Source organism: Polypterus senegalus, chromosome 2 (assembly GCF_016835505.1).
Source record: "Polypterus senegalus isolate Bchr_013 chromosome 2, ASM1683550v1, whole genome shotgun sequence".
Classification (NCBI taxonomy): domain Eukaryota; kingdom Metazoa; phylum Chordata; class Cladistia; order Polypteriformes; family Polypteridae; genus Polypterus; species Polypterus senegalus.
In genome coordinates this window covers 256,061,554-256,082,797 of record NC_053155.1, presented here as the reverse complement: position 1 = coordinate 256,082,797, position 21,244 = coordinate 256,061,554, and the positions used below count along the sequence as shown (strand labels likewise).

At 36.0% G+C, this 21,244-nt stretch overlaps 1 protein-coding gene across 2 annotated transcripts in view; it reads right to left on the bottom strand.

The window, feature by feature from the left end:
* The window catches only part of dnajc3a (DnaJ (Hsp40) homolog, subfamily C, member 3a), a 54,850-nt gene extending 35,036 nt beyond the window's left edge, over window positions 1-19,814 (bottom strand). The window contains exons 1-4 of one of the 2 annotated variants that reach the window (XM_039745400.1): window positions 19,628-19,814; window positions 14,851-14,961; window positions 10,198-10,322; window positions 296-370 (exon numbers count right to left, since the gene is read on the bottom strand). In XM_039745400.1, the coding sequence (XP_039601334.1) occupies window positions 296-370; window positions 10,198-10,322; window positions 14,851-14,961; window positions 19,628-19,709 (393 nt within the window). In that variant the 5' untranslated portion in view covers window positions 19,710-19,814. Of the gene's footprint in view, window positions 1-295; window positions 371-10,197; window positions 10,323-14,850; window positions 14,964-19,627 lie in introns of those variants that run through there. The other variant, XM_039745401.1, reaches the window with a different exon arrangement.
* Window positions 19,815-21,244: the final 1,430 nt, after the last annotated feature.

The following is a 21,244-nucleotide window of genomic DNA, read 5'->3' as shown; positions in this document are numbered from 1 at the left end:
AATTAAATAGTCAAGGTAGTTTGTGCATTTGAAAGTTATATGGTGATTTTTACTATGAAATTTTAAAAAAATAATTTTATATATAAAAATATAAGAATTATTATTTTTTTCTTTCTAGATATCCTCACACAAAAAAGGACAAAAAAAAACACAATTTCTGGTCTTTGGCGACATCTGCTGGTAAGCAAATAGAAAAAACACTGAACAAATGGTATTTGAAAGCAGTGAAATGTTCAAATGATGGACAGAAATGTAAATTTAAAATTCAAAAAGATAAAATTAAAATTCAACTTACCACTTTTTTAAAATCTTCTTCAGCCTCATCTAACTGGCCTTGTTTAAGCAGCAAATTTCCTCTCTGTAATCTTGCCTATAAAAATGAAAGACATGAATTTATATTTATACTAGCAGAATACCCACGCTTCGCAGTGGAGAAGTAGTGTGTTAAAGAATTTATGAAAAAGAAAAAGAAAAATTTTAAAAATAACGTAACATGATTGACAATGTAATTGTTTTGTCATTGTCATGAGTGTTGAATGCATGCATACATACATACATGCATACATTATGGGGTGCCAAACAGGAAAATACATTGATTTTCTGAATATATAAAGTCAGTGCTGGAATATATAAAGTTAAAACTTGAATATATAAAGTCATTCCCGAATATATAAAGTCAGCGTCGGTATATATAAAGTCAAACTTGTTTCTGAATATATAAAGTCAAAACCTGAATATATAAAGTCAGCGTCAGAATTTATAAACTCATTCCTGAATATATAAAGTCAAAGTCAAAATCTATTGATTGAAATAATTCTGAACTGAACTAAGTTAACAAAAACGTATTCAGAACAATAAATTAAAAAAAACACTTTTCGGTTAATGTTTTGAAAATGATGCATGTGCCCTGCCCAGGATTGGTTCCTGCCTTGCACCCAGTGTTGGCTGGGATTGGCTCCAGCAGACCCCCGTGACCCTGTGGTTGGATTCAACGGGTTGGGAAATGGATGGATATTCCAGCGCTGACTTTGTATATTCAAGTTTTGACTTTAAATATTCCAACACCGTCTTTATATACTCGGGTTTTGACTTTATATATTTGGGAATGACTTTATATATTCAAGTTTTGACTTGATATATTCCAGCGCTGACTTTATATATTCAGAAAAAACTTTTGACTTTATATATACCGACGCTGACTTTATATATTCAAGTTTTGACTTTATATAGTTAAATTTAGTCATCATTGCATAAATTTTTCTTCACCATAGAAATTTAAAGACTAAATTCAACTTCCATTCCTAACAAAGATATTTCTGGCAACTAAATAGAACCTACTTATATCCAAATTCGAGCTATTGAGATGTCGCCTGCCTGCCTGAATAAGTCACCCTTGCTTCGCTCTTACTTTACCATTCATTTAATCATGGCTAGTGGCGGAAAAATTATAAAATGGAAGGAGGATTACACGGAGTATGGCTTTACCAAAACAATTATTGATGGCGCATAAAGTATCGATTATTCATAAAGCTTCAATTGGTGATCTGTTTTTCTGTGTTAACCTCATATTTTTTCATACTTCTTCTCAAACCAAGGGGGTGTGAGGGTAAAATGAATCGGGAAGCGCTGATCAATGTAATCGGTGTACCAGGAAATCATGCATTGACAGAAGTTCCCCTTTGCTTAGAATGCAAAGTGTGATTAAATGCATTATTTTTTAACACGTTATGGAGCACATGCATCGAAGCTTCTCAGCTGTGCTTGTGCTAAGAAAAGGAAAGATTTTAAAAATAACGTAACACAATTGTCAATGTAACCTTTTGTAAGTAGTGCCTGGATGATTCAGTGTGGAGAACTTCTAGAGACAGCGTGTGTATTAACTTGTGGATTTTTCTGTGAGTATTTGGTGGCAGCGTCACAAAGTCGCTTCCGTAAGACTGCGTTAGCTGCCGAGCTCAGCTCAGAGCGAAATGAGGTGAATGGGAAGGGAGATGATGACGTGACTCCCCCACCCGCCTTAACTGTCAATCCCCCACAAACACAGTCTCTCAGAATTTGCATAAGAACAGCCCTTCACGTGCAATTTTAACTTAGTTACAAAGTGATCAAAACTCTCGTTTATATCTTGCGTCCTCTCATTAAACTTGTATCCCGCATTACCCGTGGGCATGACAAACGCCAGCCTGTTTATGAACTTAATTTAAACTTTAGGTTTACACCGTGCTTTGTTTCCGAAGTAGCAGCACTCATGAATATGGTTGTATATGTCACTGGCTCGCTTCTTATTGTTTCGCTGCCTTCTCAATTATATAATGCATGTTTTCTTCAGCGCTTTTTGGAGCTCTTCCTTGTTTTCTACATATTGCGTTGACAGTCAGTTCACGTGATTACGTGGGAGGCGTGATGATGTCACACGAAACTCCACCCCCCACGGCTTTCAAGCTCAACTCCATTACAGTATATGGAGAAAAATAGCTTCCAGTTATGACCATTATGCATAGAATTTCAAAATGAAACCTGCCCAACTTTTGTAAGGAAGCTGTAAGGAATGAGCCTGCCAAATTTCAGCCTTCCACCCTCACGGGAAGTTGGAGAATTAGTGATGAGTCAGTGAGAGAGTCAGTGAGGGCTTTGCCTTTTATTAGTATAGATGAACATCACTAACACCAATTCAAGCCTGCTGGCTAGACATCATTAAATGAACATATGCAAACATTATTAACCATGTGCAAATGTGGAGACTTTTAGATACATTATTGCCGACAAAAACTCATAAGAGAAGAAGGTATAGACTTTCTCTGACTTTGATTGTTTTGGGAAATGCAGGATGGCTGGGGAATAAAATGGAGGAGTTCTCAGGTTCCTGATCAGCGCTATGTGAACAGAAATATAGCAGCCTCATGTGCTTCACATAGACGTGGCTTAGAGCAGAAACACCAGACTCTGCAGTTGCACTGGATGGATTTAAAATTGTGCGGGCAGACAGAAGCAGGTTTGAAAGTGGCATGATAAAAGGCAGAAGGCTTGCAGTATTTGTGAATGAAAAGGGTGCCACCCCGGACACATTACTATTAAAACATTGTTATGCAACCTGAATATTAAACTGGTTGTGGTGGGCTTATGACCTTATTATATGCAAAGAGAGGTTTCACATGCCATTGTGTTAGCAGTTTACATCCCCACTGCGGCAGACTCAACAATCATAACAGACACAGTATATTCTGTAATTTACACACTTACTACTGGTCATCCCAGTGCTTTCATTACAATATCTGGGGACTTTAGCCAGGTTTCACTGTCCTCCATGCTCACCTATTTTTACCAGTTTGTGAACTGCACAAGAGAAAACAGGACCCTGGACATGTTGTATGCCAATGTTAGAGTAATAATTCCGTTGCTTTGCCACCTTTTGGCTAATCGGACCACAATTTGATTCAGCTCATATAAATCCATTGATCAAGTGGCTTCCAGCCACCGCATGGACAGCGAAGGCTGTGGAGTCTCTGAAGGATGTCCTTGAAAACACTGACCGAGACATAACTTTGTGAGTCACATGGCCAGGATACTGAGGGATTCAGCCACTGGATCACAGACTACATCAAGTTCCGTATGGACAACATAGTCCCCAAAAAGACAATGCACAGTTTCCCCAACAATAAATCATGGCTCACAAAAGACTTGAAAGCCCTATTAAATAGAAAGAAGACAGTCTTCAGGGGCCTCATGTATAAACGGTGCGTACGCACAGAAATGTTGGCGTAAGAACTTTTCCACGTTCAAATCGCGATGTATAAAACCTACACTTGGCGTAAAGCTATGCACTTTTCCACGGTACCTCATGCCTTGTCGTACGCAAGTTCTCCGCTCGGTTTTGCAGACTGGCAGCACCCAGCGTCAAAGCAGTGCTACTGTTCCTGTGTGATTACTCCTTATTTTCATGACGCGGCTTTATAAATACACTAATAAACAATATGCTGTTAGTTTCGGTGTAACGCATCTGATTGTAATTAACTTTTAACAATATAATGGTCCAGGGAACAGCCATAGTATTCCAAATACCATAACTGATTTAGCGTTGTTACTCTCACTGCACCTTCCTCTTCTTATTTTTCTTCTTCTTCTTTCAGCTCCTCCCGTTAGGAGTTGCCACAGCTGATCATCTTTTTCCATATTACTCTCACTGCACGACTCGGAGTATTTATATCACTGTATCTGAGTGTGAATCACAGCAGCAACTGATCGGAAAGAGAATTATCGGTATACAGCTTCATAGACACGCTGTCTCAGCCACTGCAAAACGTTTTAAAGCAATTCCTGTACGGACCTCGCAGTTCAGAAACAGTCTCATCCCAAGAACTTTAAATGCACTCAATCAATTGCACCTTGTAGAACTGTTTGTACTTATAAATACAATCACCCCACTGTTAACTTGCACTAATTATATCGCACAACCTGAGCCACTTTATAAAGCGCGTATTTACATATGATGACGATATCATTTTTAAGATGAAATGCAGCAAAATATGTTTATTAAATTATACAGATAAAACTAACTTCATTTAAATAATCTATATTCTTCACTGGGAGTGTCGTTAAGGATAGAATAATTAAACATGTACTACAAAGATATTTCAATGTTCTTTACACGTTTTGAAGAATCTGCGCTAAGCTTACAGATGGCTTAACGTCTATTACAGAGCTGATTGTATGCCGATCGGTTACTTGGGGAAAGAAAAGCACTGACTGCAGTGACGGCTACGCCAATATATATTGAATATAAATCAGAAAGAGAAAACAACAACACAGCTAAAAACGCAGCGACAAATTTCGGCAAAAGTTAAATGCTTGTGTCATGAGCACGAGGCGGCTAAGCAGTGTCTGCAACGGACAAGGCCATCCACCATGCATAAGCTACCTTACTGACGGGCGGGCGAAGGAGCCACCGATTCTTCCTCTGCCCAGTGCCACCACAAGCCTAGAGCCGTCCTTGAGTACTGCTGCAATAAATTATTTCATCGAAGTGAAACACGTTTAATAACGTGCTTTAACTCCTATCATCATGAAAATGATATCACGTATACATCTCAGTGTTTGAGTTATTCAGAGAGCTGTAATATCACGAATGTCATGGATTCTGTGTCCAGTTGGAGGAAGAGAGACGGTTTAAGAAGCAAGTAGTGATTCCCACACATAGGCACATAGAAGATCAAATACAAAACAAAGCATTTAACGTGCTACTTTAATTACGATGTGATTTGAGAAACTGGTTAATTAAATGATTTTAAGATGAAGTTTATGATGTTCTACTTTAATGACAAAATAAACTACGTGATTAAAGTGGAAATGTCGAGATTGAAGTTGACATTTCGTGCTTTTTCCCCACTGTGTGCCTTTTTCTCTGTACCCCAATAAGCTTTCATATGACACTCAGACAGTGGGCTACAACTCGGCTTTTCACGGCGACTTTGATTCTTTTTATTTCCGGCACTGTGCGATTTTGTGAATGTGAGCTTTCAACTTTCTCCACCACGCTATGTCACTCGATCAACTTCCTTTTGTTGCTTTATCATAGTACGGTTTATTTGAACAAATAGTATGCTTTTCCTTTGCCTCCACTTGGTATTCGCTGAAATTTTCCCCCGTGCTTTTCCTATTGTCTTTTCACAGAAGGATGCGCTTTAGGGCGATTTATATTGATTTGCATATTCAAAGAGGTGTAATTCTGGGAGGAGTAGGGGCGTTACATAAAGCGCGTGCACGAGCGTTAGTTTTCACGCTGATCGGGATTTATGTAGCAGAAGAACGTGGAAGTGGGAGTACGCAAAGATTCCTGCATCTGAATTTTTCTGTGCGTAAGCACATTTTGGCTTTTGTGCTTACGCCATGTTATAGTGCGAGTTTTACGCACGGTGTTATACATGAGGCCCCAGGTCTGGAGATGAAGACGAAATAAAGCTTGTGCAGTCAGAACCCCGAAAGTGAAACAAACTCCCCTCAATGAGTCGCACTCTTAGCCACAGGCTCATTCCAGTACAGTGTGCTAAGAAGCACCTCTGGGCATCGTTTCTGCCTACCACTGTCAGGCAAATTAATGCTTCCTCCCAGGGCATTCATTAAAACTTTATGAACATCTTAGCAATATACATTTTAGTTTTACTTACATATTGAATGACTGACTGTATTATTTGTCCTCTGTATCCTTTATGTTTCTGTATGCATGTGAATTTTCCCTTGGGATTCATAAAGTTTATCTATTCTAAGACAAGTGTACGAGTGGGCCCAGTGATTTTGACTGGTGCCCTGCTCAATGCTGGCTCCAAGACAGACTCTGGCCCCCTACAACTCTGAACTGGATTAACTATGTTTGGAAATATTATAAACATACTTATGTATATTACAGTTCTCAAAATTAATGCATTACCACATACAATTGATTTTTAATACTATCTTTACTTAATTGTGCTAATTGATATCCCTTGATATTTAAGCTGTGGCCCTGGCAAGGTTATATATATATAAAAAAAAAGATAGCTACCTATATATTTAAAAATTAGACAATGTTGTTACATAAAAGTACATTGTGAATATATCAATACAGGTGAGCAGAAGTCCTCAATCACAAAGGGAAAGGTGCTAAGATAATAATAAATTATTATTATTAAACTGCACATAGGCTGTGCCCGAGGGAACAAAAAGTCTTGATGAAGAAGATGAACATTAATCTCCAGACTGTAGCTGCGGTTCAATTCCATTGCTCCATGAGTGATACTTAACTCCCATTTCTCTGAATTGAAGTCTTTCAAAACTCGCAGTGGCTCAGAGAGAGCGCAACTCCCTGTTACTTCCACACCTCAGGTTTCCTAAGTTTTATTCCTTATCAAGACATACTACTATTCTTACAAATTTAAGAGAAAAAAAAAAGCAGCATTTCATGTGCATAAGCATAACAAAGACATACACAACCACACAAGAAACTCTAACCACTTGTTAAAATCCCCAAATGCAAAATATTTGAGGGTGGGAATTAATATCTCACTTTTAGTTGTGCCTAGTAAGATTTCAACAACAATTTAACACTGAAAGACAATAGGGATACTTGGAAAAATTACTGTTAAAATATAATCACAGAAAATTGTAACACAACACCTAAAACACATTAATTCAATTTGGTTAATCTGACCACACTTCACACGTTATTAATGAAACAGTGTCAAACAAATCAAAGTCTATTAATAGTAGCAGTGGGTCACTGGGGTCAGCTTTGCTTAATCATTTAATATGTGGTTTCTTGATAAGGACCTCCAGAACGATATATACACTAGAAGACCCACATTGAAAGAAAATCCAAAAACTGTCACCAGTCAATGATAAATAAGTTGTTGAGACATACAGACTTCAGCAACAAATGGACATTAACTTGGCATGTTACAGTAGAGGAGGCTACTGAAGGACAAATGCTCAGCCCTGGCTAAGGTTAGCAAGAAAATATTTAGCAGGCTTGGCCACTACTGTCTCTTGCAATGTTGGGGGAAATGCATTAAGTTGTGTGCATAGTCAGATTACTTTTTAATGTAGTCAGATTATGCAATGAATGCATATGGGGATGCAGATGTACAATTTAAACAGATTTTTATTTTCATAGGAATGGTTACATACAGTATGTATCAATCAGACATATTGTCTGTGATTAAATATAGAGAGAGATACAAAATTCAAACAACTTTTTCAAATGTTTGGCTCGGAGATTTGTTAATTGTCTTTGCAAAAGTTATTCTATAGTAATTCATGCATTGGAAGACCGGACGGTGTTAACGGTTGTTATTCTTTGGGATTTTGCAAGTTGTTGTTTTCTTCTTCCACACGATCACCACCAACTGTTTCAGTATAGTATTGATACGCATTTAACCAATCTGCGGTGTAACCAATCGGCATTTTTGCCATTAATTCATTTGACTTCGTTTCTCGGTGCCAAGATTGCCTGCGTACTAATTTTTTCTGTCAACCTTTTGCAATGAAATACTTCAATAAGATTTGGACATAAGTCTTCTTTTATTGGGAACTTACAGTGAGAAAAACATTCAAATTTATAAGAGCTGAGAGCGCAGGAAGTGTCCCTCACAAAAGCATTCTCACGAATGAGAGGTGAGAGGACCATTATCTTGATTGTAAATGTTTGAGAGGAGGGCACGACTTGAAAAAAATCTCAGGGCAGAAGATTCGTCTTGCAGGACTTGAAAAAAATCTCAAAGGATTTTTATATAATAGAGAGACTTATTACAATACTTCTTTTACTGACAGAAAAATACTAATATTTACTTTTAAAAAAAGCCTTCTTTTCCCCCTTCTAAAGACTAGCCTGCTGGGGCGGTAGCAGCTGGTAATAAAGAGGTTAAATACATGTGTAATATGCAATCAACTGAAAATAACTGAAAAAAGTTAAGAGTTATGCATTTAATTTTGCATGTGCCAAGGGCTCAACTGCACAGCTAATCAGAAAAGAAAGAGTGTGCTTGTGTGCAATCCAGGAACAGAAGCATGATTAATCAAGTGTCAGTTTAGTTTTAGTCCAGTTATTTGCTACAGATATGTTAAAACAGTGTTAACAGGTAGCACAGCAGCTAGTTTTCATAACTTGAATCTTCAGAGATGCACCCCGAAGGGATGAAGGTTATTTACTTCAAAGCACATAAAGAACAAAGTATTTTCTTAATTAAGAAGTAGTTGTCCACTATATTTAAATTTAAAATAAGCTTATTAGAATTTATGTTCTACTCTACACAACTCTAGAACAGACATCCTAAGAAATAAATGCTTAAAATAAGAAGCATTAAAACCTGCATAATAAAATAGAATAGCACGGAATCCTGCTTTATGTTAGCATCTTGATCTGAAATGGAGTAGTAATGAATGCTGCAATATTCTCTTTTGGCTCAAGGAAATAGATTTATTTTGATTAGAAGTATGGGTCTTATATTGTTACTAGAGGGAAAATGCAGAAGTAACACACTGTAACACATTTTAAAATAAGTAACAGTTACTTTTGTAATTAATAAGTAATTAATACATTTTTAAAAGTAATGTTTGTTTTATGTACCTGGATATGTTGTCAAAAAAAATAAATAAATATTCCTTTGACAATCAGTGTAAACTGGTGTGCTTAAGCAAGCTGCTGAATAAACTGAAAAAAATCAATAGTTTATGTTTCCATCTTCACAGCTTTTGAATACAGAATTATTAACAGAACCAAAGCGTAAAACTAATTTGCATTGTTTAAAAAAAAAAAAAACAACACCACACACACACACACACCACACACAGAGCTGTCCTATTCCTGCAGGAGGTACACCAAGAACAAAGACTGAAAACCCCTGGCTTAAAGATATCACACAACATTTTATTACATACAGTATTGTATGTGTCAATATTCTACTGTAGATGTGCTGCATGTGCTTTGATTAATAGGATTACTATTACATAAAGTTATGCAGTGTAACAACTGTTAGCAGTAACAGAAACCCAAGATTAGGTTCACTTAATTGCGTTAGGTTTATATTAGTGAAGGGGGGTTCTGATCCAAGCTACTTTGTTAACAATGGCTGAAAAATATTAAAAATTTACAATGCTTGCTTTTAATGTACGACTCTCAGATTTTTCAAAGAAAAAAAACTGTGATACTTGTAAGCTTAATGCAAGCAAAGTAAAATATCAGATGTACAACATCTTTGGTTTATTACTTAACAGTAAAGTGCACGATGCCACGGTTTAAAACTATAATGTTAAGCAGACAAATCTGAGTCAAACTATAATCCATGAATGTACAACTTGAGTTATGCCCGAAATGAAACAAAAGTATTAACTACTGTTATTTAAGGCAAAATTGATCACATCTGACTGCTGACCTCTAAATTAAGCAGAGGAAACAGTGCTAAGAGACATTATTGAGGGAGGTTTGACAATTCTTCCACATCACCTTCACATAGTACAACTGTGTCAAGTATCAAGGACTTATCTGAAAGGCACAGTTCTTTGTAGATTGAGCAGCTAAACAGTCACATTCACAGGGACCTACTGGGCATTACTGAACTGTTAAAGATGAGACTATTTGAAAGACATTTTGTAATTAATCACAATTAAAGATTATTAGTTTGACAGCCCCAAAACCTCCACACAGAACATAGAAGAGACACCATTACATACCGATGTAAAGTCAGGTTTAAGTTCAATCACTTTGCTGAGATCTGGCAGTGCCGATTTTGATTTGCCCATTGCAAGATACACAGTGGCTCTTCTGTAGTAAGCCAGGTAATTTTTTGAATCTAGTTCTGTCAATGGGGAAAAAAAAAATATATAATAAAATTAGAAGGAATTACCCAAGAATACAAGCAACTTAAGGTAGAATCCAATGTTATCCAAAAAGAGAATAAAAATATATATATAAAACAAACACTGCTCAAAAAAATTAAAGGAACACTTTGATGTGAATTCAAAGACGCCCCAAAAAATCAAAGTGAAAAAATTACGTGGCAGGCTAGTCCATTTTGCCAAAATTTAATTGCAGCAACTCAAAATTGTACGCAGTAGTTTGTATGGCCCCTGTGTTTTTGTATACATGCCTGACAACATCGGTGCATGCTTCTAATGAGACGACAGATGGTGTTGTGGGAGATCTCCTCCCAGATCTCGACCAGGGCATCACTGAGCTCCTGGACAGTCTGAGTTGCAACCTGGTGGCATTGGATGGACCAAAACATAATGTCCCAAAGGTGTTCTATTGGATTTAGGTCAGGAAAGTGTGGTGGCCAGTCAATGGTATCAATTCCTTCATCCTCCAGGAACTGCCTGCATACTCTCACCACATGAGGCCAGGAATTGTCGTGCACCAGGAGCCACTTTACCAGCATAGGGTCTGACAATGGGTCCAAGGATTTCATCCTGATACCTAATGGCAGCCAAGGTGCCTTTGTCAAGCCTGTAGTGGTCTGTGTGACCCTCCATGGATATGCCTCCCCAGACAATCATTAACCCACCACCAAAGTGCTCATACTGAATGATGTTACAGGCAGCATAATGTTCTCCACGGCTTCTCTGTCACGTGCTCAGGGTGAACCTGCTCTCATCTGTAAAAAGCACAGGGCACCAGTGGTGCACCTGCCAATTCTATGGCGAATGCCAATCGAGCTGCATGCTGCTGGGCAGTGAGCTCAGGGCCCATTAGAGGACATGGGGCCCTTGGGTCACCCTCATGAAGTCTTTCTGGTTGTTTGGTCAGAGACATTCACACCAGTGGCCTGTTGGAGGTCATTTTGTAGGGCTCTGACAGTGCTCATCCTGTTCTGCTTTTCCCAAAGGAGTAGATACCGGTCCTGCTAATGGGTTAAGAACCTTCTATGGCCCTGTCTAGCTCTTCTACAGTAACTGCTTGTCTCCTGGAATCTCCTCCATGCTCTTGAGACTGTCCTAGAAGACACAGCAAACCTTCTGGCAATGGTACATAGTGATGTGCCATTCTGGAGAAGTTGGACTACCTGTGCAACTTCTGTAGGGTCCAGGTATCACCTCATGGTACCAGTAGTGACACTGACTGTAGCCAAATGTGAAACTAGTGAAGAAACAGTCAGAAAAGATGAGGAGGGAAAAATGTCAGTGGCCTCCACCTGTTAAACTATTCCTGTTTTTGGGGTCCATCTCATTGTTGCCCCTCTACTGCACCTGTTGTTGATTAACAACCTCCTCTACTACTTAACTGACCATATTTTTTTTTTATATATATATATATATATATATATATATATATAAAAATATATATATATATATATATATATATATATATATATATATATATATATATATATATATATATATATATATATATATATATATATATATATATATATATATATATATATATATATATATATATATATATATATATAAAAAAGACATGCAGTTTTACTCATAAGCAGAACTTTTACAGAGTTAAGATGAAAGTTGGTGGGGTGGCATTATTGGAGATTCTGCACATGCATATTTTCTTCAACTATGCTTTAAAACTAAAATTTCCATTCAATTAACCCACTTATCCAGGGTAGGGTCGTGAGGAAGCCAGTGACTATGAAGGCAGTGTGGTGCATTGGTTAAGGCTTTGGACTTCAAACCTTGAGGTTCTGGGTTCAGATCCCACTACAGACACGGTGTGTGGCTATGAACAAGTCACAGGACCTACCCGTGCTCCAACTGGAAATCCAAAAGAAATGTAACCAATTGTATCATAATCCTTGTAAGTAGTCTTAGATAAGGGCATCAGCCAAATAAGTAAATACAATAAAAACATCCCATCAAGCATCAGGTGAAAACACAGGGAAAAGCCCCTGGACAGGGCGTCAGTCAATCATTTTAGCAATACACTCAATTGACTTTTGGACTGCACTAACAAGAATTCGAGTACAACAATGTGCCTCTATAGCAATGGTACTATGCACAAAAAATTTTTGACACAAAAGTATAGGTAACAACCTTACCGAGCAGCTACCTTCGGCCATGTAAACATTACGACACACACACATAAGTCATATGTTCATGATAAACACACTAAACATTTGGGGGGAGTATTTCACCCATAAAGCTGTTTGGCCATAGTAGTATGTTTCACTTGTACAATGAAACTCAGTCAAATGGATATAACTTGCATCTTAAACAATGACAGATAAACGCAACTAAGGGTGGTACAAAGCCCTGCAGTATTGGAAGCCAAGCAGAAGTCACCCTATGCAAGAATCCAGTTCATATCTGGGCACAACTCCACAGGTATACACTAGCTCATATGCAGCTAATAAACTGTCACCAATTAAGCTAAACACAACTACATTTTAGGAAGTCACTTGACAGTACTAATGGAGCAACTTATGGGTAGGTGGGAATAATAATTACAAATAGTGTCAACCAATAGGATGTTTAAATATATTGTATATATGTATTAAAAGATTTACCTTGACAAACTTAGAAACTTTAACTGAGTTGTGCAATATATACCATGGCAGTGTTCTACAAAAAAAAATTGGATTAGTGGGTGGCATGGTTGCAGACCTGGCTTGGGGTCCATTTTAGAGATGTGGCCCTAATAAATAATGTATAGTGTCTCATTTACATTTCCTGGTCACAGCATATAAGATGGGAAAAGAAAGCAAAAAAGTACACCACCGAATTAAAAACATCCCTGAGGCATCACAAAATGTGCTAATATTTAAAATAAACAAAAATGTGACCTCACTTTAACATAATAAACAAAAAAAAAAAAAAAATAGAACTGCAAGAATGTATTTGCTTTAAGGGGCAAAGGGGTATTAGGCAATTGCTTAATAGCAGTGTCAGATTAAAATCTCAAAACATCTCACAACAAGTTTCAGATGGAAGGTATATGTGCCCAAGGCCTGCAATTGCCAACTCTCACCACTCCTCAGTTGTTGGAGCGGTCTCCCAAGGTGAACTAAAATTTGATCAGAGAGGAACGTACTGTAAATATTTCTTTATTTTCAAAAAGCTTTTCATAAAATGTACTACGTGAGAGTCAAGTGATCATACCAATAAAAGTTCAAGGTGTATTGTACAGATTCAAACTTTGAGACAAAGAAGGTAAAGGGTTACAAGAATGAATAAGTTTTTCCTCCTGGAAAAATAGGAAATTAAAAATTGGATTCTGTTATGAATCAATACTAGACCTGCTGCTCTTTTAAAGTTTATACAATAATCTCAATGAAAAATGTAATGAACTTGTTAATCTAAAGCACTGGCCAAGTTTAGCACTAAACTAGCATTATAGTAGAGTAACCCTAAAGCAAGAAAAATCTTTAAAAATGGTCCAGGATGGAATTCAGACAAGGGCAGATGATGTTTCGCATAAACATACAGAAATTAAAAACTACATTACTTAATAGGAAGGCAAGAAACTTTCTAGGACCTAAGGAGCATAGTAAACTAGTCACTCCGCACATCTAGACAGTGTACAGAAGTGATTAAAGAGACCAATACATTGTTAGTTTACGTAGTTGGTGTGTGGAATACAAGTCAGGAGCAATTACTTTTAAGTGTACACTGCATTTGTGAGGCTTCGCCTGGAATTTAAAGAGCACAAAAAGAAGTCCAGTTGATAAGTGTACTAGACTGTAAGGCTATAAGGAAAATAACTGAACAAATTTAACATTTGTTTATCAAAGTGAAATTAAATAAGGCAACATGACAGAACTCTACAGTATTAAGTTATGAATGGAATTAGTAAAGTGAATCTAATAGAATTTTAAGTAGAACACATTGGCAGAGATGGCAACTGATAAAAGGAAAATTTCGCATAAACAAAAGTCTCTTTCAAAAAAACAGAAACATAAAAGTAAATTACCAAGTAGTGAAGACAGTAGTACTTTGGAGACTTTCAAATGTTTATCAATCCCTATATGCCGAACTTTTGCAAAATATCAAACTTTGCTTAATTGAATGACCTTTTCTTGTCAACAGTTTGACTTGTGTTATAAAATAACATATAAAGTATAATGAACTTCTGCCTTCCCCTGTTAATATTTGTAACCCCTTATAACCAACATATACCAATGTATATATTAAAAATGTACAGCTTTTTTTTTTTTTTTTAAACAAAAGAAGAAAAAAAAATATGATTTACGCTAGTGGCACACTGCAATCTTTTATATAAAAAAACACACTACACACAGGTTTAATATGAATACGTTTTTGAAAATGAAAGTTCATTTGTAAAAAATCTGTACTCTTCTACACTAAGGAACAATACCTATTATACAACAGTTCAAAAATGAACAAACACCACACACACACTTAGATACAAACCTACAGCTGAATGAAAGTGAGACAAAGCATCTGCTAGCTGTCCAGCAGCAAGTAGTTTCTTTCCCATTTCAAGATGATTTTCAACTTCTGCATTCCTACTGCATTTCACTTCTAAAAAAAAAAAAAAAACAAAGAGTTGAAGACGTTTGTCATCTGTTTAGGAGCAAACAAAGGAATAGCTAAACCCAGACATTTTAATAAACAACCACTTTCTAAGGATTAAAATGTGTTAGTAGTGAATGATTCAAGTTTAAAATAGGATTAGACCCACTGAGCACTTAAACCACACAGAAAAAATATATATATATATACATATACATACATATATACAATAAATTTATGGGCAGCACTTATTGGCAGATTTACAGACATTCATCTACTATTTGCTTGCACAAAGTTCAAGCTATTGTAGCCTTTCCGATTGCTTCTTCCTACATAGCTAGAGCGCCAAAAACTAAAATTCAAGAAAATGAGTGCATTCAAAGTACATTCACAAATATGCTTGCACCTAAGCAGTACACTTATGGTGGAGGAGCTTTCAAAAGGACAACTGGCAATTTATAAACCACTAGCTGTGCTACCCAGCTATTGCAAGTTGACTGGAGCTCCTTATTCTTGAACATGGTACACACAACTGCACAACAGTAAAATATTTCTGCCATAGTTTAAATTCTCGCTTTTCTTACTGATTGACTTTGATGGTCATCTAAAATTTTACAGGAAACTATTTGAAACAGATAAATCAGTAGGAATATTATACATTTTGAGCATATCGTATAATATTATTAGAGTTAGTTTTTTTTTTTTTTTTTTACTCCAGCATTTCTTCAAAATGTTTCTCCATCAGTTGTATGATCAGGCCTCTACTTATTTGCCTACCAATAGCAGACAATTAAGCTATAACAATGAATCATGGTTTAACACATTAGAAACAGCAGTGATGTTTACAGGCTGCACATTTAGGTGGTCCACCCATGCAAAGACCAGATGTTTTACATTTTGGAGTTATTTTGTTCTGCCCCAAGCAGTAGAGAAAACCACTGGCATCAATAGGTTTAAACTTTAAATGTTTAGTAAATGAAACAGTCCTGAATTACCTAGGTTGAGTAAATCACATGGTAATGATACCATGTACCAGTGCATGCTCCCCAACTTGACTTGACATCATTAAAGAAAATCTGATTCTCTTATGATCATATCATTCTTTATAAATCCTCTGGTGAAACCCCCATTTGTTATTACATGGGTGGGAGGATCTTCCTCTCTTCTGTCATACATGAAATTCTATTCCAGGTTGTTTATGCATTTTTTTCCCTTTATCAAAGCTAATACAATTGTACTGTAAGTATTGGCAAATGAAGAGACATACAGAGTTCACCATTAGTTCTTACATTTTTTGAATGACAAGAAAAGTTAAATCTGTTCCAAGTGGAGGTTCTTTATTAAAAGGTCAAAATCATATTGATCAAGACAAAGACTTGAAGTCTACCAATTTCTCTCCATTGTCAAGGTTGGCCAGTTGCATTCACTGACCCAAAGCAAGCCATTTTCTGTTGCTGTGTAATCTGCAGGCTATTACGATTTCATTTTGATCAAAACAGTAGGATTTTAGGGAGGCCCAGTTAGTACTGTAAAGCCACATTTTTCTTGTACCTACATGCATATACTGCAAATCAACTATTACTTTAAACTTTATATTTTAAAAAAATAAAATTTGTAAACCGGTAATAGAAATAAAAGCCAGAGACATTCACCCTATACCACTGTGTGGATCGGAGGGGTGAGGCAAAAGGAGTATACAGGCAAAGAACATACAATTAGTTCCTGATTTTACCAAAGATCTGTTCACACATGAAGTGAAGAAGTAGTCAGGGTTCACTGCCATAACAGCCATTTGAGAGAAAAAAAAAAAAAACATAATACAGCAGGACTCCAGATTAAATAAACTTTAGTAAGGTGAAGCTAAAAAAATAATAAAGTAAAATATTCAACCTGGATGGGTTTCTATTGGAAGAGAAGGGCAAAACACACACACACACACACACACATATATACAAAATGACAACTACTTGTAGCACAGTGGGAAAAATTTTAGACATGTTGTCAAAAATACAAGCAACTGTACAGTATATCTAGTGTATGTGTAAAGTAATGACAGACCTACTTCCGCCCTAAGAGGCACACCCTTCTGTAGAGAGAGAAAAAAAAAAAAAAAGAACTCATAACTAGTTGTTTACATTCACTGCTGAAAGATTACATTAGCAGCATCATTTTCAATTTAAACATACACACACACACACATATATATACATACATACATACATATACACACACACATATACACAACTAGCTGTATGTTAGAGACCAAGTTCTAAATAAGAGACTGCATTTCACAGTAGCCATTGCACACTCAAAAAATACTCTGTTGCCTACAAGGAGGCTTATTTTCTTTTATTGGCATATGAATTTCAAGTTAGAATTAATAACATTTTTCACACTCATAAATTATAACATTGGGTTTAACAATCACTTTTTAAGACATCGTGATTCCTGGCTGAAAGCCAATACTAGTCTAGATAACAGCCATTTAAGATAACTTGTAATTCAGGGTGGGAAAAAAAAAATATATAAAAGAAGGTTTGGCAATATGGTTTTAGCTGTGAATAGTCTGTACTCTAAAGACAGAAATGTAAATGTTCTCATTAAAAAAAAAATTAGGCTCTTACTGTACAGTATGTTAACAAGAATGTTCAGTAGGCATTACTGGAGTGAACTGCTGTATCAGTTTATTACCTTAAAGGAAAGCTAATGCTTCAGATATTTTTCAACATCAAGTTCTTTAGTATAGCTATAGTATAGAACTACACTTGCACATATAAAATCTGTGAATTTCAAATAAATAACTGGCTAGTGCTTCTTTGCTTTCAGTACTGAATTATACATTCTGTTTACCCTAGAAATGATTTCCAATTCTTTTTTTTTTTTTTACATATCTTTTCAAGAAAGATTTTGAAAATAAAAAAAAAAAAAAGTTAAGATTAAGTGCACATCACATGTGTGTCATTTTTTAAAATAAAGGTTTCTAAATGTTTATAGATTTAGCCTTGAAAATTTGATTAGATGGTAATTTTTTATTAAATAACAAAATTCTGTGACATTGGGTTAAATTTTCTAACACTTCAGACATATTGTTTTACCTTGAGTTATTCAAATTGCTGAGATATCTCATTTAAGATCACTTATACCATCATTCTTTGCCAGAGAAATATATATTAGTCACACAAAATTAAAAATAAACCTCTCTGTATATCAGGAAAATATATCAAGTATGTACCAACGTAGACAAAATGACTGCTCCACAAGAGTCTCACCTACAAATAATTATAAAACATTAAACTGCCACAACGTTATTGAAAAATTATATACACACACATTTTCAAATATGCTTAACATGATCTGAGCACAGGGAACCTCACAGTTCTGAAAGCTGCAAGAGAAACAGGGACACCAGTACATTACATGCAGTGTGTTTATTATGAATCAAAGAGGATTTTTAACATAAATCAAGTTTCTTAATATTATTATGCCATTAAAAATGAAAGCAAAACAAAAAAAAAAAAAAAAACTGGCCATATACAAGCATGTTACTGCTTCCAAGAATAGACTTTCATACCTGTGTTTCAAAACATTGGTTTATTTTTATATGCTATTTAGAAATCAAATCAATAAAATGCTGATTAGCATACTAGAACACAAAACTGATCCGCACCGTTATAAGGCAGTAAAGCACACACATGGTCAGGTTCAGTGGAAAAAATTAACACTAGCAATAGACGATTTTATAGCAACTTAAAATTCTTTCTACTTACATTTGGTATAATCTCTATGATATATAAAATATTGATTTGTGCATCCGCAAATTCTACTTAAATGAAAGCGTAAGAATATTCGGCTTTATATAATAACTCCCTTAAGTGATATAAACAAGGAAAGATGGGCGACAGTGGCAATGGTCTGATTAAATGGTTTTCCATCCAAAGACTTTAGGAGTTAAATAGCCCATAAGGTGAAATACGCATTTTAAAACGTAAGAATTACACCACAGCAATTGCTAACAATTGCTTTATGTAACTTTGGCAGAATTGCTTGTGCCTCATAAATTCAACTTAAATGTCTACTTAAAATGAAAAATAAATAAAAACATATACATACACACAGACACACACACACACACAAGACTAGGCGCCTAAGCACCTAGGGTACAACTTTAGTCTACGAAATTTGTAAATGGATAGACAGAAATGATTTCGCAATTTACAAGTCAGCTTTGCTACTGGAGGAGGAGTTCTACTTTATCAAGTAACGTCGTCCCAGCCCTTAAACATAAACTTTTCTCGTTCAAACGAAGCAGACGCACGAGAAAAGAGCAGACGATACACTGCCCCGTGGTACAAATCTCGTACTTCCATTTGTCCGCGGGTGTATTTCATGGGATGCAGGCAAACGGCTGTCACTTACATAGATCAAAGAGTTTGGGCATGGTGGCATCACACACACTTAAAAGTATTACCACATACACATATAACATTGTAGACTAATAGCTGCCACGACGAAATGAGAATACTGTGACAATCCTTCCCGTAGCACGCTCACTAACATTATCAAATCCCTACTAGCAGCTGGAGCTCAGTACACATTACCGGATTGCTTATCCTCAATATGCACACGTTTGTGGTTTGCAACACTTTAGTATTATTAAAAAACTAAAAATGCTTACCTTCGTATTGCAAATCTATTACTACAAGCATAAATGGAAGATAAGAAAATATCTTCTTGATGCGGTATTCAAATGACACCATCGTCGTATTAATAATATTTAATAAAATTCAGAAAACTATCGCAGTAATACTTCAACTCTTCAGTTTGTAAGCATGCGGTTCCGGATAAACACAAATCCTGCCCACTCAGCCTTTAAAGTTGTCCCGAACTTCGCCTCGCTAGATCGTGGGCGGCTGTGATTGGCCGAAGTCGTTCTAAGCCCGCCCCTCGTGTCTTGTTCAACTGCGTGGAGCCACGGCAGCGCTAGCGCACACAGAAAGCAGCCCAACTGCTCGCTGGGATAGTAAGTCTTGGAGGAGGGAATTCGAAGAGTACGATCTTACACTTTAAAAGAGCGGTCTGTCCGTCACCTGGGGCTTAGACCGTAGTTTAATAGGTGTGTATTAAAATGTTAATTCAGTGCCGAAATATATTGAAAATTGAACATGTTCTTAAAGGCATGTTTATGTTTTTCAAACCCAGTTTTGTATATTGTTGCTTAAACTGAGCATATCCTAATTGAGTACAAAGTATACTGCTTATTTTTTTCTGCTTTCAAACCTTTAAAACTCAACAGTAGTTGACTGCTTCTACCAACACAACACGATGTGAGGTCAAGTGATTTTGGAGTTTTGCATCTGAATAAGGGCAATGAAAGGTATAAGTTTATCTTATTGTCAAGCTCTGTAACAAAAGACAGGAAGAAAAATTATCACATTTTTGTTATCCTTTGGTATATACAAAAACTTTACACTTTAGGATTTATGAAACAAGTAGGAACATATTGCATTATGCGTTTGAAAAAATATTGTTAAAATGCAATTAGTTGAATCAAAAGTTTTCATCATAGTCTACATCTATTCAAGATGAGAAAATACGCAATATGAAGGTTTATCTTAATAAAAATGAGTTGTGGCGTTCACAAATGCAAACAGCTCAGTTCTGAGGAGAATAACATACTGGTTACACTAGGAATTGGTTTCAATATACTAATTGATTATATAACATTACTTTCTGTTTAAAGGCTGGAGTCAGCATGTCCACCCCAGTGCATTCAGGGAGCTAACAGTATGTGAAGGTACAAATACATGAAATAAATGGAGAACACACTATACTGTACAGTCTATAGGAAAACAGATTATACTCCCAATTTGAATTTCTATATGATGCCCTAAAATGGTGTATACAGTATTCAGACTTTTTATATAGTACCAGTTATGCTAAACCAGATTTGAAACCATGTTCGGTGCCCAGTTTTCCAGGAATAGACATTTGTACATTTTCAAACTTAACCAACATCCATAGCAGTGACTGAAATTAGAATATCGTGATTTCTAGGCCAAATTATTTACCATTTTATGTGAATAAGTGTACCATGTTAATGTTACATGAGCAGTACATTTTATTCAGCAATATAAAGGATAATATTTGAAGTGCAAATCAATCACTTAAATTCAGTAAAATTTGAATTTATAATAAAACAGATTTTTTTATTCTAGAATTTGAAATAAATGCCAAGTTATAGGAGTTATATATATTTTTTTCTAGTATTGCTCATTATGGTCTTTTATGGTAA